This window comes from Propithecus coquereli, unplaced genomic scaffold (genome assembly GCF_000956105.1).
Source record: "Propithecus coquereli isolate 6110/MARCELLA unplaced genomic scaffold, Pcoq_1.0 Scaffold122, whole genome shotgun sequence".
NCBI classification, from domain to species: domain Eukaryota; kingdom Metazoa; phylum Chordata; class Mammalia; order Primates; family Indriidae; genus Propithecus; species Propithecus coquereli.
The window spans coordinates 3,267,403-3,280,859 of record NW_012136303.1 but is presented as its reverse complement, the minus strand read 5'-3'; the positions used below and the strand labels follow the sequence as shown (position 1 = coordinate 3,280,859).

At 52.3% G+C, this 13,457-nt stretch overlaps 1 protein-coding gene across 1 annotated transcript in view; it reads left to right on the top strand.

The window, feature by feature from the left end:
- The window catches only part of BPIFB4 (BPI fold containing family B, member 4), a 21,559-nt gene extending 9,802 nt beyond the window's left edge, over positions 1–11,757 (top strand). The window contains exons 11-16 of the mRNA XM_012665769.1: positions 1,614–1,784; positions 4,705–4,772; positions 6,194–6,236; positions 8,009–8,072; positions 9,826–9,902; positions 11,414–11,757. Of these exons, the coding sequence (XP_012521223.1) occupies positions 1,614–1,784; positions 4,705–4,772; positions 6,194–6,236; positions 8,009–8,072; positions 9,826–9,902; positions 11,414–11,437 (447 nt within the window). The 3' untranslated portion in view covers positions 11,438–11,757. The remainder of the gene's footprint in view (positions 1–1,613; positions 1,785–4,704; positions 4,773–6,193; positions 6,237–8,008; positions 8,073–9,825; positions 9,903–11,413) is intronic.
- Positions 11,758–13,457: the final 1,700 nt, after the last annotated feature.

The window sequence follows — 13,457 nt, the reverse complement described above, 5'->3', positions numbered from 1 at the left end:
AGGGGAAGAGCAGCTCTTTGAAGCAGACAGACATGATTCAGCACATGCCTTAGACAAAGGAGTCGTCTCTCTGAGCCTCAGTTTTCTCATCTGGAAAACGGGTAGCAATCTCACTGCAAAGGGTACCAGTGGACCTGGAATCTGAACCCAAGCAAAGAGCAGGCATTTGATAAATGTTAACTATTATCATTTATTGTTAATAGTTATTTTTTTTTTAAGAGCAAATGTGCTCTTGTCCGATTAGCGGCCATATACAGTTGGGACAAAGGCCTTTCTCACCCAGGGCTGGTCCCATCTCTGGTTGTGGCCCGTTACCTTGCAGCTGGCAGCAGAGAGCTTGTACCTAGTAAGCATTGTACAGTGCGAAGATGGCTGTCATTGTCAGCTGTTTTGTACATTTTTCATCTCTTTTCTGCCTGACGCCCCTCTAGGTCTCAGTGGAATTCAAAGGATCTAGTGGGTGGAGACCAAACTCAACGCATGGTCACTAGCGCCCTCATGTGGTTATCTAGCAAAATAACAGAGGCAGCTCCAGCAAGATCCCCCAATCCACTGGACCTTTTATTTATTGCACCACTTCCTATGTGCACTGCACTTTACAGCTTATCAAATGGTTTTTAAGAATCTACTATTTCATGTTGTTCTAATCATCCCCCCATCCATGGGACTAGAGGGGACAAGCGTCCCATTTTGCAGATGAGGAAACAGAGGCTCGGAGAGGTCACACGAAGAGGCAGTGGCAGAGCTGGGGTAGAAGAGGGACTCAGGCCTTAGTGGCGCTGGGTCTGCAGCAGGGGGATTCAGGCTGGACACAGAGGGATGCGTGCTGGAGACCCGGGCTCGGGTGGAGTCACCAGGAGAGGTAACTTCTTTCTATTCCTTTTAAAAGTAACTTTGTGGGTTTGCCCACATATTTATGCTCGTTTAACAGATTTAAGAAGAATATTCTTTAAAGTATATTTTTTTGGGTAAATCGGTTATTTAGTAAATAGGAAAAACTGGTCATTTTGTGAATTGTCTTTTAGTAAATTAGCTTTCAGGGGACCAGTCTGCAGCAAATCTCCAGCAAATGCAGGCAGGTGGGGCAGCTGGGCCTCGCTCAGGGACCTCCCCGTGGAGTTTTCATTGCAGGGAGGGTGTCCGGAGGCAGTGGGAGGGGAGCAAAGGGCCTGGGCTGTGAGTCAGACCTGGCCTTGAACAGTTTGCCTGGCATTTCCCCCAGAGCCTCAGTTTTCTCATCTGTAACATGGAGAAAAAAATACCCACCTCCACCTGGAGTTGTTGCGATGATTGAATGAAATTGAGAAACATCCATTCAGCATCTGGCCCAGCACCCCCAGGAGACCCCACTCTGCTCAGTACCAAGTTTTGAGATTTCCGCATGTCAGGCATTGAGTTTTGCTGGCATCAGCACATGTAATTCTCACAATAACCCCCGGTGAGAGGCTTGGAGAGGGCAGCTCCTTGCCCAGATCCCACAGCGGGCGGGTGGCTTTGCCTGTGGTTCGTAGAACTCAAGCAATGCGGCTGGATCTGAAGGTACCCAGTGTGCGACCCCCTGGGCTCCCGCACTGCCAAGGGCCCCGCCCACCTGGCCTGGTGCCCGCCCACAGGTGTTCCAGCAGTACCCCGAGTCCCGCCCACTCACCATCAGGATCCAGGTGCCCAACCCGCCGTCCGTGACACTGCAGAAGGACAAGGCGCTGGTGAAGGTGTTCGCCACCGCCGAGGTCATGGTCTCCCAGCCCAACGACGTCGAGACCACCATCTGCCTCATTGACGTGGTGAGTGTCTGCAGGTGCGGGCGGCCCCCTGCAGACAGAGCCTGTGGCCTCCAGGTCCCTTCGAAGCCCCACAGTCCCCACCATCACGGCTGTGAGCCCAGCTTTGGGGCCGGAGGATCTGGTTCAAATCCAGCCTTTACTGCTTCTAGCTGTGTGACCTTGGGCAAGTCACTCCCCAGCTCTGGGCCTGATTTTCTCCTCTAGCACGAGGGCACGGCCGCAGGGCATTGATAAGATGCTCAGAGCAGTACCCGATGTACCATAAAGGCTCCAAAGTATTGGCCAGCCTTATTCCCACAGGTGGCCTTGGTTATTCATTCAGCAACACTTACCGAGCCCCTACCAGGTGTATGCTTTCTACTAGATGCTGGGGAAAGGGGAAACAAGGTAGATGGCACCTGCCCTCTTGTCCCTGGTTCCCAATAGGGCACAGATACAAATACAATTCCCACATTATTTCACAGAAAGGAATCCTGTCCTCTTAAAAGGCAAATCGTGTTACGCTCCTGCTTTCCTTCAATCCTGAACTAAAAGCCAGTCTCCTAACGAAGTCCTTCAAGATCATTCTCCGGTCACTTTTCAGCTCTTCAATGATCCTCTTAGATATCAAGCATGGGCCAACCTCAGGACCTTTGCGCATGCTGTTGCTTGTGCCCGGAATGCTCTTCTCCCAGATAGCTGCATGGTTGACTCTCTTCCTTCAGGTTTCTGCTCAAATGTCACCTTCTCAGAGAGACCTTTCCAGATCACCCATCTAAAATGTCCCCACTCCTCCCATCTCTCTCTCCTCCTTTCTCTCCCTTGCTTTACTTTGCTTGTAGCCTTAACCTGACATTATTATTATTATTTTTTTTTGAGACAGAGTCTCGCTCTGTCATCTGGGCTAGAGTGGTGTCAGCCTAGCTCACCACGACCTCAAACTCCTGGGCTGAAGTGATCCTCCTGCCTCAGCCTCCCAAGGAGCTGGGACTACAACTCCACCACGCCCAGCTGGTTTTTTCTATTTTTTTTAGTAGAAATGGGGTCTCGCTCTTGCTCAGGCTGGTCTCAAACTCCTGAGCTCAAGCGATCCTCCAGCCTTGGCCTCCCAGAATGCTGGGGTTACAGGCGTGAGCCACAGTGCCTAGCCCTTAACTTGACATTATAAAATGCATTTGTTTGTTAGTTTATTGCTGGGTAGAGACTTGAGCTATCTTATTCATTGCTGGATCCCCAGAGTCCAGCACAAGGCCCAGCACATAGTAGGTGTTCAGTAAATACTTGTCAAAGGAATATGTTAAGTGCCACTTGCCCTTCCGTGGTTAAGGCTTCAGACTCAGCCACTTAGGCCTCTGGTCCCACCTGCTGTCTTTCTACTCCTTCCTACCACCGGGCTCGAGAGCAAATGAGCTGCCTCTGGTCAGGAAGGCAGGCAGGGTGGGTGAAGCCCCGAGCCTATCAGAAAGAACCCACTGCCAACAACAACAACATCAGTAACAGTGGCGATGCTGGTGCACCAGGCTCTGCTCTGGCTACTTTATACATGTATATTACCTTGTTTCTCTCCCCAGTGTCCCAGCGGAAGTCAGGGCTATTATCCTCACTTTTTAAGGAGACAAAAACTAGGCCTCAGAGTGGTAGATTTACTTATTCAGGGCCACACAGCAAGTACACAAAAGGGGCTGTGAGCCAGCCCAGGTTTGTGTGACCTGCTGTTTTGAGTGGTTACAATTCTCACGTCAAGCCATGGTGTGCGTGTGGGGTGGGGGTCTGTTTTTTTAAAATTTAGACATGGGGTCTCGCTATGTTGCCTGGGCTGGCCCTGAACTCCTGGGCTCAAGCGATTCTCTGGTCTCAGCCTCCCAAGTAGCTGGGACTACAGGCACATGCTACCAGACCCAGTTCTGGGCATTGTCGGGTAAGAGACTGAAAGTGTCGGTTCTTGCCCAGGAGAGGCAACGGTTGTCTGCCATTTGTTCCCTACTGATCAGCCTCTACTATGTGCAGATTTTCCATCAAAAGCCCAGACATTTGTTTGAGCCAGCTCAGAACCCTGCCACAACCCCCACCAACCCAGGGACACAGTCCTGACTCCTGCCCCTAGCTCTGCCTGGTCTGGCCCGACCACCCCTGCCTCACCAGCCCTCTCCCCTCCTCGCCCTCTGGCCCCCTCTGCCTCCCCCTAATGCCGACCTCTTTCCTGCCTCAGGGCCTTTGCACATTCCCTCCACGCTGTCTGGATTACTTCCCCACCCTCTTTTTCACCTGGCCAGATCCTGCACACCCTTCAGTCCTCTCACCAGACTAGGTCCCTGTCACATGCATCCCAAGTCCCCAGGCCTTCTCCATCGTAACATCACCTGAATTTGTTGGGATCTTTTCTTCACTCGTTTATTTATTTATTTTGGGTGGGTGGCAAGGGAGCAAAGAGGGATTTTCCTATAACGAATCTTCTACTTGGAGAGTCTGGGCCTTTTCTGCCCTGTCCCGGGGGATGGGGCAGTTGTGATTGACAGCGATGACGCCCAGTCCCTTCTGCAGTGGCCCATCTAAGGCAAGTTCCATAGGCTGCAAGCTGCCCCGCCCCCTCAGAGCCACCGTAGAGAAACTTGGTAAACACCCCGTGCCAATCATGGGGATCCTGTCACATTCGTCTTCCTGAGAAATGTTCACTCCGCCCTTACTGTGACTTACTTGCAACAAATAATTAATGTTGGCGGTTTATTACTCTGAACTCCTTCCTTCCAGAGTGGGGGAGTCCATTCCATGGTGAGCGTTACTGGGAGTCGCATGTGTGTAAGAGGAGGTTTGACCCAGGCCTTAGGGAACAACTCGCTATTATGCTCGGGCGTAATGACGCTTAGCACACAGTGAGCCCTCAGCAAGCGACACCAATGCGTGATGGCAGTGACGTCTCATCCTTCTGCCCCTTTCCCTCAAGGACACGGAACTGCTGGCCTCATTTTCCGTGGAAGCTGACAAGCTCATGATTGACGCCAAGCTGGACAAGTAAGGGCTCTGCTGCCTCGGGTCCTCGCGGCGCCGCTGCGGGCCCCCAGGGCAGCCGTGAGGGAGGGATCAGAGGTTTCCTGTGTGACTGTCAGGGCGGGGCACACCCAAGAGCCTGCAAAGGCGAAAATGGCCCGTGCCTGCCAAGACCACTGTCACAGATCAGGCGAAGCCAAGAACCCACTGCCAACATCAACAACGTCAGTAATAACAGTGACATTGGGGACGCTGGTTGCACCAGGCTCTGCTCTGGCTACTTTATATTATTGTGTTTCTCCTGCCCAGTGGTCCCCGTGGAAGTCAGGGCTATTAACTTACCTTTTTAAGGAGATGAAAGAAAACTAGGGCTTAGAGCAGTGGATTTGCTTACTCAGAGCCACACAGGGGCTGTGGGCCAGCCCGGGTCTGCGTGACCTGCTGTGTTGAATGTCTACACTCATGGGCTTTGGAGACAAGCAATGCTGTGCCCACTGACTGGCTGTGCGACCTTGGCCAAGTGACTTCACCTCTGAGCCTCAGTTTTCTCATCTGAAAATGGAGATTATAGTTCCCGCTTCATAGGATTCGTAAACATAATAACTACGGTTTATCAGATGGTTTCTATGTGCCGGGTATTGAGCCAAGTCCTGGATGTGTCTTCATTTAATTCTTTTGTTCCCATTTCAAGATTAAATGAGATCCTATGTAAAGTTTTTAGCATGTGCCTAGGTCATTGTAAGTTTTTTTTACAACCAATATATATTAAGTCCAGCAGTGGGAGTTACTCATAATATGCTACGGATCAGAGTCACCCAGGAGGTCCCCAGGGGTGATGTTCAACCCGCGGCCCTGATGGGGAGCAGGGCCCAGCCGCAAGAAGAGCCGGGGAAAACGTGTCCCGGGTGGAGTGTCGTCTTTGCTGAGCCCAGGCCTCAGGCCTCCCTTCTCAGAACAGCACAGCAGCCGCGAGTCGGGTCCAGGGCGTGAGGCCTGGGCTCTCCTGCGGTCAGTGGCCACAGTGAGCGACCCCAGAGCCCCAGGCTCCCCTCCACTGGATTGCTGTCGGGATCACACGACGGGCGGCGATCACTCACGCACGCGTGGTGCGGGCTGTGCAGCGGGCCTGGTTCTACGCGCTGCACCCAAATACCTCATTTAGTCCCAGCAGCCCCCCACTGTGCAGATGAGGAAACTGAGCCCTAGAGAGTGAAGTCCTTCGGCTAAGGTCGCACAGCCAGTAGATGCGAGCCTCACCTACACGGTATATGACGCTCGTAGCGTCGTGTCTGGTAGACGGTGCTTGGTACGTGAAAACCAGGCTTGTTCCTACCAACCCCGCCCAGATCGGGAGTCTGCAAGGATGCTGGGGTCTGTTGCAGGGCAATTGCTGTACGATTCTCAGGCCATCGCTGCTTCTGATGGGCTGTTTTCTTCGCCTGCAGGACGAACCTCAACCTCAGAACCTCAAACGTGGGCAACTTTGATGTGAGTCCCCCACTCGGGCCCCAGGGCCAGGTTTCCGGGAGCGAGCCCAGGAAAGGTCTTCCAGGAAGGGCAATCCTGGGGGGCTGGCTGGGCCTGGGGAGGCTGGGAGTCCCGAAGGGCTGGCATCAGTGCAGCCAGGCCTCACTTTGCAGAGGGACAGATGGAGAAACTGAGGCCCGCGAAGCTAGCGAGGGGCAGAGTAGAGACAGCGCCTTCCGCTCTGCCTGTGGTGCGGCTTCATTTTAACTGGCTGCCCCGCAGGGCCCCTGGGCCCAAATCTCCCCACCAAAGGGCGAGGAGGCCGTGGGGCAGCCGTGTCCTGTGGGGCCCTTTCCCCTGGAGCTAGGAGTCCGCTGACTCCTGTGTGACCTTGGGCAACACCAGCCTGCTCTGAGCCTCAGTTTCCCTGCCTGTAAAATAAGTTTAAATTCATTTCCAACCTCCCTTCTGACCCCTGCATTCTAGAACTCTGCTTTTCTAAGGACCACGAGTCTGAGACACTCGCATTCTAGGATTTGGCCCTGTTTCATCTCTGTGTTCCTTCTTGGGGCCCCCACCTCACCTGAGGCTTCAGAAACACTCCTCTTTTTAACATTTTTAAAAATAAATGAGCAATTAAACAGATGCTCGCTTTCTGGGATGAGCTTGGGTGAGATTTCTGCACGTGCAGAGAAAGTCAAACCCATTCATGGTATTGCTTGTTTTTGTTTTTTTTTTTTGCTTATGTAACCCAAAAAACTGCAGCCTGTGAAGTTGATATCACCGGGTTCGTTTTATAGGGAGACACTGCCCCAAACTTCATAGCTGCTTAGGGCAGAGTTGGGATCAGAACTGACATCTCCAGGCTCCAAGTGGAGAAAGGGGCTGACAGTGTGAAATTATGAATATTTGCGGGGCCGCAGAACTGTGCATTAGGCACTAAACAAAGCTTTTTTCTCTTTTAATAAGCTTTTCTCGTTTAATCCGCACAGCATCCCTATGGTTTGGGCACTATTATTAACTCCATTTTCCAAATAAGGAAGCTAAGCCCAGAGAAGTTAAGTGACTTGCCCAAGGTAACAGAGTCAGGAGGAGGCAGCGCTGGGAAGTGAGCCCGGTGCCCCCACCACTGTGTGGATCTAAACGACAGGTGTTTTACACGTAGGAGCTCACGTTTGGTTTTATACCCACCCTGTGAGGTAAGGGTTATTCACTCCCACTCTCAGATGCGGAACCAAGGCTTGGAGAAGTTCAGGGAGGTGATATGTGAAGACCCAAGGCCAAACATTTTATACGACCTGCCCGTAACCCTCACTGCATCCTTGCAAGCTGGGTTTACTGACCCATTTTACAGCCGAGGAAGCTGAGAGTTGGAAAGCGAAGGAACCTGCCTAGAGGTGCACAGAGGCTGAGCTGACACGGGATCTTGGAGTGCTGGCAACAGGGCCCCAGGGCCTTCTGTGACACCATCATGCCATCAGGGCAGGCCACCCTGCAGCCTGTGCTGTGTGCCTTCCAGGGGAGGAATGAGGCCTCCCTCAGTCCCTGCCTCACAGGGGCCTTGGACCCGTGCTTACCTCACTGGGGGCCTCAGCCTCCCCGTCTGTGCAATGGGCAGGTGGGCGAGGTGCACCCGGGGGCTGTCAGCTGAGGGGTTCTGGGGTCCCAGGCGCTCTCATTACTGGAACCCTGAGACTCTCCCAGGGCAGCTCTGCATCTTCATCTTGGGCCCCAGAGCCCTTCGGAGCCGACGAACCTCCCGGCTGGGCTCAGCCTTCATTCTTCCCCTGCAGGTTGGCCTCATGGAGGTGCTGGTCGGGAAGATTTTCAACCTGGCATTTATGCCCGCGATGAACGGTGAGTGCAGGTGCCCGCACCTCTCCTTGGGCACGTGGTTTGGGGACTGGGAGCTGCCGGTTTGTTGGGCGTGTTGGACGCACGGCGTACTCCCTCCATATCGATTTACACCTCTGAATGCAAATGTTGTCCCCAAGGGTCCATCAGCTTTCTTGTTTCTTTCTTGATCGAATGATTGTTTTGTTTTCTAATTATCTATGAAAATTCTAATTATATACAAGAATTTTATGTGTGCAAATTTTAGAAAGTATAATTTTTTAAAAATCTCACCTCCCAGAGGCAATGAATCTCAACATCTAGGTATTAATATATTTCCTTCCAAATTCTTTTTCTCCATTTTTTTAATATGGTGAAGATATTTTCTGACTAATACACAGGCGCTACATGAATAACTTCTGGAAAAAAGTTCAATCGGCGCAGATGAAGCCAAAGTTGCCCTTACCAACACCCCACCCTCCTAACCCAGAACCCGCCCCACTCAGCCATATCCAGTGAGGTTTTCTTGCCCAACTTCACAAATAGAACAGGCTGAGCATGCTTTATTCTCAGTGGCATCTCAGGAATGTGATTGGGAAGGCTGCTTCTGGAGCCGTGGGGGTCACAGGGGCCTGGTGCAGCTGCTAGAGCAGCTGGGCGACCCACTGTGTTTGGGAACCGCAGCCCCAGCCTCTCTGTCCTCCCCTTGCTTGCTGGAAGAGAGGACAGGGAAGGCTGGCATATCCCAGCTGATGTCGGCAACTGTACCAGCCGGGGTTCTTTTGGAGCAGTCTTGACGGCAAATGGACCCATAGCCAGAGGAGGCTGAGTCTCAAGGACCGGGAAAGCACGGGTTCCCCAGTGAGAGAGGATGGGTCCTCAGTCAGAGCCGGGCTGGCCCAACATGGGAGGCAAGAGGTGGAGACTCAGGCACTGAGGGGTGGTGTGAACTTGGGGGCGAGCCCTTTAATCTTGCTGAAATGCAATTCGCCATCTTCAAATGACAGATTGGGCTAGATCCATGATTCCCAAAGTAGGTTCCATGAAACATAGTCCCACAAAATGCCCCGAGAAAAGGGTTCCCTGGCCGAGCAAGTTTGGGAAGTGCTTTGACTATATTCCGTAGGCTAGATTCAGGATGTGCTTAGCCCTCTGAAAAGTCCTGCTGGAGCCAGGAAGTCTGTTTAGCTTCACTTAAGCCACTCACTCACCCTTTCCTCCCCACCTCCCTTCTTCCTTTCCTCTCTTCCTTCCTGCTTTCTTTCTAGAACGTAACTTAGCAGGTCCGCTTAGGCTCTGGCAACCTGAGGACAAGCAGCATACCCATGGCAGTCGTTTGCTGGGGCTCCACGTGAAGCTTTCCATTCCTTCACTCTGCAAACACTGGTCCCTCCTCTGTCCCGGCCAAGGGCTGGGTGATACTGGGGACACAGTCCTTGCCTGCAAGGACCTCACAATGTGGATGGGGTGACACATACAGAAACAGAGAATTTATATTTTGTGCCTTATCTAGTAGAGTTCAGGGGTGGGTGGGGTGTGGCAGGAGCCCAGAGTTGCTTGGCCTGTGGTCCAAGAAGCCTTGCAGAGAGGTGACATCTGAACAGAGTCTCACAAGGGAGGCCAGGGTGAGGGAGCGTGCTCCAGGCAGGATGAACTGCAAGGACAAAGGTCGAGAGGCATAAAAGAAATTGCCAGTCTTCTTTCAAATACTGATGGCTTCTAGGGAGACTAACGCCACTGACCATACCTGACTGCTTTTTGCCTGTTTGTTTCACAGCTGTGCTGGGTTCTGGCGTCCCTCTCCCCAAAATTCTCAACATCGACTTCAGCAACGCAGATGTCGACGTGTTGGAGGTAAAAGGGGAGACCGAGCTCTGTTCTGCTTCCCTCCCTGCCCTTTGCTCCTTAACTTTGGCCACTGCAAACCGTCAGGCCAGGAATTGGGAAGAGGAAGAGAAGGGGAGGGAAAGGGAGGGAACAGAGGCCTCTTCCTTCAGAGTATGGGGCTGAGGGAACAAGGAGCAAAGCTGCTACGAATCCTTAAAGGAAACTCTCATGTCCACAATCTCATTTAGTCCTCACCACAGACACCATTGCTGCCATCTCACAGATGGGAAAACTGAGGCTCAGAGTGGTTAGGGGCTTGCCCAAAGTGGAAGTGTGATGTAGTTCATAGGAAAAACTTTTACTGTGTGCCAGGCACTGTGCAAGGGGCTGGGGATACAGCAGTGAACAAGTACAATCTTGGCCCTTGCAAAGCTCTCCCAGCCCAGCGGGGAGCTGGACCTTGGGGTAAATACTCCCGAAGTAACTGACTAATTATAATCATGACAGGTGCCTTGAAGTTCAAATGCAGGGACTCTTGTTTCCACTATAAAAACCACCTATGCTCAGTATCTGAAATTTGAAAAATATGGAAAAGATTAAACAAACACATGTGCATCCTCCTATACGTGTGTACATGACCCAGAAATTGCCCCTTGGAACATTTGGCTGCTTTTCCTTCCAATCTTTCTGGAGTTTATTTTTAAACATGGCTTTGCTCAGGGAGTCAGTAGAGCATCGGGATAAAAGAATGAGAGCTTGGAGCCCAGTGGCCTAGGTTCAAATCCTGACCCAGCCAATTTCCAGCTGGGTAACCCTGGGCAAACTCCTGAACTACTCTGAGCCTCAGTTTTCTCCTCTATGAAAAGGGACTAATCAAAGTACCTACCCCTAGGGCTGCTTTTAGGATAAAATGAGATTCTGTGTGCAAAGCTCCTTGCATAGTCCTTGGCACATATTAAACATTCTGGAAGCATCCACCATTATCAGTATGGTCATTATAATAAAGGCTGCTGCAGTGAACATCTTGGTGCACAAAACCGTTTCTGGATTCAGGATTTAGTTCCTTGGAACATACTCCCAGGAGTGAATGAAGGGCCTTTGCTCCAGATAGACAATTTCCTTTCCAAATGGCTGTGCCCATTTGCGCTGCCATCAGCCGTGTGTGGGGGGCACTCATCTGTTCAGACTCGTGCTAGGCTTGGACCTTAACCCAGGGACCACCCCACACCACATTAGGGGAGCTGTCAAGGGGGGTGTACAGTGACCATGGATAGACAGTGTGGGCAGGGATCAGATGCAGGCTCTGGGACAGTCCCCAGGGGTGCCTGTCCCAGAAAAGTGTCCTTCCCAAGGTCCTCTTTTCAGGGCAGGATCATTATGGGGCCAGGGGATCCTCAGGCCATGTGACCGCTCATTGCTGTTCACAGTTATGCTTCCCGGAAATGTGATGCTCTGATCCAAAGGCAGGTGAGTGGCTGGCCAAGGCATAGCCAGAGCCACCCCACCCACTCACCGGGCTCTCTGTTCTGCCCTCCAAGGACCTTCTGGTGCTGAGCACATGAGTGACAGAGGCAGAGACGCTGCTCCAGCTGGAAGAAGCCAGAACCAGCTCCCGGGAGGCTTGGCCTGGATACTGTCTCCCCATCCCAGGTCCCTTCAGCCATCACAGCAGGTCCCTCCCCAGCCCTTCAACCGTCTTCCCACTTGCCCCCACCCCAGAAAGGATCCAGCCACTACCCAGTTGGCAAACAGTCCCATCTACCTGTGGTCAGCCCCCGTCGGCGGGAGGGAAGTCACGTTGGGCGCCGAGGTCTTGCAGATCCCAAGCTGACACCATGCTGCGTACTTTATACTTTCAATAAAAGATTCCACTTCTCCTGCAGTTGGGGCGAGTCTCCATGAAGGATCCTCCCTTGGGCTCTGGGTGTTTTCTTCCCTTCTTGGCTGTGCTTGGGCACCTGGCAGTTGTAGGTACGACTGGCCAGAGGACAGTCCCTCTGCTGGACAGGGAGGGAAACAGCCAGTCTCTTCATATTAAAAACAATCACACGCATTTGACAGAGAGGTTCCTCTGCTGACAGGACAGCTTTGTACATCACCAATATCAACTCCAGCATCAAGAGGTCATTAAAGAGCAAGAATTTTGGAGTAAGTAGGATGAGGTTCAAATCTCAACTCATCACTTGGTTATGTGTTTCGATAAGTAGCCTTTCTGAACCTCAGTTTTCCCATCTGTACAATGGATAATAATAATAACAATAATTACAGTCTAAGGTGAATGGGAAGATATTAAATAAGATCATTTTTTACTGAGGTGCTTACCACTGCGTCTGGCACACAGTAAGCGCTCAATACGTGTTCGCTGTGGTGAGTAACAGAGTCAGCTAATTCCTACAGTGTGAGCCTTTGGGACCCCCTGCCTTTGGCCAGAGGTAAACTGAGGACAAGGAGGGGCACTTGGCCTGTCCCTTGATCAAGACAGTACCCAGGGCCCCTCCCAGAGCAAAAGCAGGCCACGTCTATGCAGAGAGTCACAGGGCACATTCAGGGCAGTTTTAGGAGTTATTTGATCTCAGCTTCTAGCCTTGAGGGTGTGCAGAAATATTTAAGTCCCTTTCACACAATTAAGATTTTTTTCCTGCTTTTTTTTTCATATCTCATTTGTTTTCATTTATGTAAATCAGGCAGCTAAACTATTGGCTTGTCGGGTTCAACATGAGGTTCCTGGCCGCATCATTCGTCCATTCATTCCTCCATTGCCTGCCTGCCCGTGTTTTAGGCCCTGGGAACTCTCCACTTGACAAGAGACACAGGGCTTCTGTCCTGGCCAAGCTGAGATTCATTCTAGTCCACAAGACAGGAAGTAAACAATAAGACGTCAATACATAAACATAGAGACTATTTTGAGATTGTCTCGGGGGCTGTAAAGGGAATAAACTGGAACACGTATTAGCGAGGGAAGGGGAGAGGAGGGAGGCACCACTGCGCCGTCAGGGAAGGCCTCGCTGAGGAGGGGACGCGTCATCAGAGACGCCTCTGCTGGCCTTCAGAGTCCATCGCCCTTCCCCTCCCAGGGCCCGAGGTGGGGGGCGGGCCCCGGTCTCCTTGGTAACCTCCTCGGGGGAGGAAGGAGGGGCTTGGAAAGAAGTAGGGCGGGACTTCCTGTCCAGCCTCCCCCCCTCCCCCCGCACCGCCTCCGCAAAGGGCTAGAGGGGAGGAAGTCCCGCCTTCGAGGGCAGCGCTCAAGGAGGGGGCCATTGGGTCCCTGTTACGGCTGCACGTTGTCTCCTTCCTTTCTAGAACCATCTCCTATAAACGAATTCATCCATTGGTTTCCATCTCTACTCCACCCTGCCCCGCTCCCATCACCTCTCCCCTGGGCCGCTGCTCCAGCCTCCTCAGTGACCCCCTCTCCTAGTCTTGCCGCTGCCGTGCATCCTCCAGTCGGCGGTAAAAGGATTGGGTTATTAAAACTGCAAATCCACTCGCCTCCCTCCCCGTGTTCCCCTTCCGTGAGTCAGTGCTGCTCACTCAGGAGAGGGGCCGCAACACCTGGCCTGGTGGTTCGGGCCTCGGACCCCG